At 35.7% G+C, this 2,464-nt stretch overlaps 1 protein-coding gene and 1 long non-coding RNA gene across 2 annotated transcripts in view; one reads left to right on the plus strand and one right to left on the minus strand.

Annotated features, from left to right (window-relative positions):
- Positions 1-118: 118 nt before the first annotated feature.
- The window catches only part of LOC113474469, a 9,720-nt gene continuing 7,374 nt past the window's right edge, over positions 119-2,464 (minus strand). The window contains exon 3 of the long non-coding RNA XR_003396125.1: positions 119-347. This is a non-coding gene — a long non-coding RNA (uncharacterized LOC113474469). The remainder of the gene's footprint in view (positions 348-2,464) is intronic.
- aer61 (glycosyltransferase aer61) overlaps positions 1,023-2,464 on the plus strand; it is a gene marked incomplete at its 5' end in the record, with an annotated part of 4,765 nt that continues 3,323 nt past the window's right edge. The window contains 2 exon segments of the mRNA NM_001032669.1: positions 1,023-1,176; positions 1,436-1,561. Coding sequence (NP_001027841.1) covers positions 1,023-1,176; positions 1,436-1,561 — 280 coding nt within the window.

A 2,464-nucleotide genomic window follows, 5' to 3' on the forward strand; every position in this document is an offset into this window, starting at 1 on the left:
GAAGTCAATCAAGCTAAACCGGCCGCATGCCCGATACGTACGACAGCACCTAATGTACAGATTGGTATACCCGCTTATTATGATGACTACGCACGTTAATGACTACGTTAGAAGCCTCGTAATGTAGTCTGGCAGACCTTACGTACGTAGACCACGCGTAAAGTAATTAAATGACTGTGTATATACATATATATATATACGGTATATTCGAGTTAAACCAATTAGATTACTAAGTAATACACAGGAAAAAAGCACAAACTTACGGTTGGTCAGGAAGTAAGAGCCCCGTGTCAGATGATATTTCTGTTGGGTAGAGCAAGCGTTCGCATTTGAAGCACGTTTTTCAGCTAAAAGTAAACAGATTGAACGTAAGCATATGTTTTCCTTATAAAGGATATGTGTGTGTGTGTAGGCCTATATATATATACACCACGTTATTGACACGCATTAGGACACTGTGTTTTAAAGGTTATAACTTTTTTCAACGAAGTTTCAGGTATTTGTAATTCGTTTTTAGTCGCGAAGGTAAAACATGGAATATTCCCGCTTCTTTCACCAAAAAATCGAATCGTTTCGTTTTATATCTAAATCCTATTATTTCCCATGTTTTAACTTAGCGACTAAAAACAGATTACAAATACCTGAATCTTCGTTGAAAAAAGTATGTTGTGCAGTCAAGCATGAAATTCTTTTTACCACAAAGACAATATAGAATAGGAAACGTAAAAGCTCTGACGGCTAGCCGGCTTTACGAGGTTTGTAACCGCTGTTAAACATTACGATTACATCGAGCAGACAACTGACGTAAACCTACTGAAGCGCGGCGTAGTAAAACAGCCATGTTAAAGTTCCGTTTTACGCTTAGTTTATTATTTAAAAAATAAAAATCTAGAAAGCTGTTTTTAAGGAAGCGTGATGTTTATTTAGATTTTTTAGTTTAGTAAAGTGTTTCCTTACTACTTCCCGGGGCTCAATGAAGTTTGGGAAACACTGATTAATCTTTTTTTTAGAAAATTTACCATGTTAAGAATTTTAGTTTTTCTGACCCACGTGACCCATATACTTTGTTATGATTGGTCGAGTTTGAATTTGGTTGAAAGTCACGTTCCCTACGTGTTCGCAAATAACCTGGAACTGACATCACAATGCAAAGCCGATGAAGCGTGTCCATACAGGGTAAGTTGAAAACGCAAAAAACTTTATATTTGCAACAAGCGTTTCTATTTTACTTGAGTGGAGTGCTGCATGGTCATGGCATGAGACCTGAGATTTAGGTCAAAGTTTGCTCATTAAAACCTGGTAAGAAGCGCTTATATATATCATACTACTTTAACATAATTTGAGCAATTTAATAATCAATATATCAATGAAAAATGCATGAATTCTAAATTATCGTTTTTTTTATAAAATTTAAAATATCAATCTTTTATTTTAGGATATATTGTCAAACGAAACGGTATGTTGGGGCTTCGAAAAGAACTGCGATGCTGAAAAGAGATTCGGTGGGAAATCCCCCACCGTAGATTGTGACGACGTAAGCAAAGATCGTTATTGGCATCAGGTATTAGAGTTGTTTTATTTATAGAATTTAATTCGTGATTAAAACGCTAATTCCGTAATTGAGTAAAATTAAAATTCCAAGTCGGTATCGCGTAAAACGTATTGAGCTACTTTGGATTTTAGTTTTTACGTAATCGCAACGTCGGATTTTACGTCACCACACATTTAAATTACGTATGACGAGGGCGGGGGAAGACGGGACACCTTTAGCACTAAATACCCAAATATCTTGATCATGTTTTTAACAAATGACAACGGCCTATGGGAGTCGTGAAGATACGGTTTTATTATTCTTTAAATGTTCTTTGTTTACTACTAAATGGGACGATAAAATAGAAACAAACGTGTCCCATCTTCCCCCACCCTACTATAACAACTTTATTTTAAGTTTTCTTCATATATTAAGTAACCTAAATATACGTAAAATACATTTCCGAGTATTTATTTTGTTTAGAACTACCTTAATTTTCACGCGCGAATAAATAAATTTAATTAAACATCCAATTAATCTGGAAAGATATAAATACGTCGCCTCTCACCGTATTACGTCACAAGTTTACTAATTATGCCGGTATAATGAATATCAATTATGACGATAAATAACACGCACTGTGACGAAGGATAAACGGCGGTCAAATTCTGGTTACGAAATTGGCAAGGTCCGAACTACAGTGGTTTTTAAACTATTTTATTCTATACGGCTCTTGTCGAGGACCTGCCATTTATTCCAGATTTTGGCCCATTGCCCCACTCTTGAATGTATGAATGTAACGTACTTTATCCTCGCGTGGCCGGAAAACGACAGTCGTTATCACGCGGATTTAATACCTCGTGCCAGCTTACGAGTTACCATGTGTGTTACTTTGTGGGTGATTATTTTTTTGGGATTTTTTTATTTTTCTAT

This window comes from Ciona intestinalis, chromosome 8 (assembly GCF_000224145.3).
Source record: "Ciona intestinalis chromosome 8, KH, whole genome shotgun sequence".
In the NCBI taxonomy this organism is placed as follows: domain Eukaryota; kingdom Metazoa; phylum Chordata; class Ascidiacea; order Phlebobranchia; family Cionidae; genus Ciona; species Ciona intestinalis.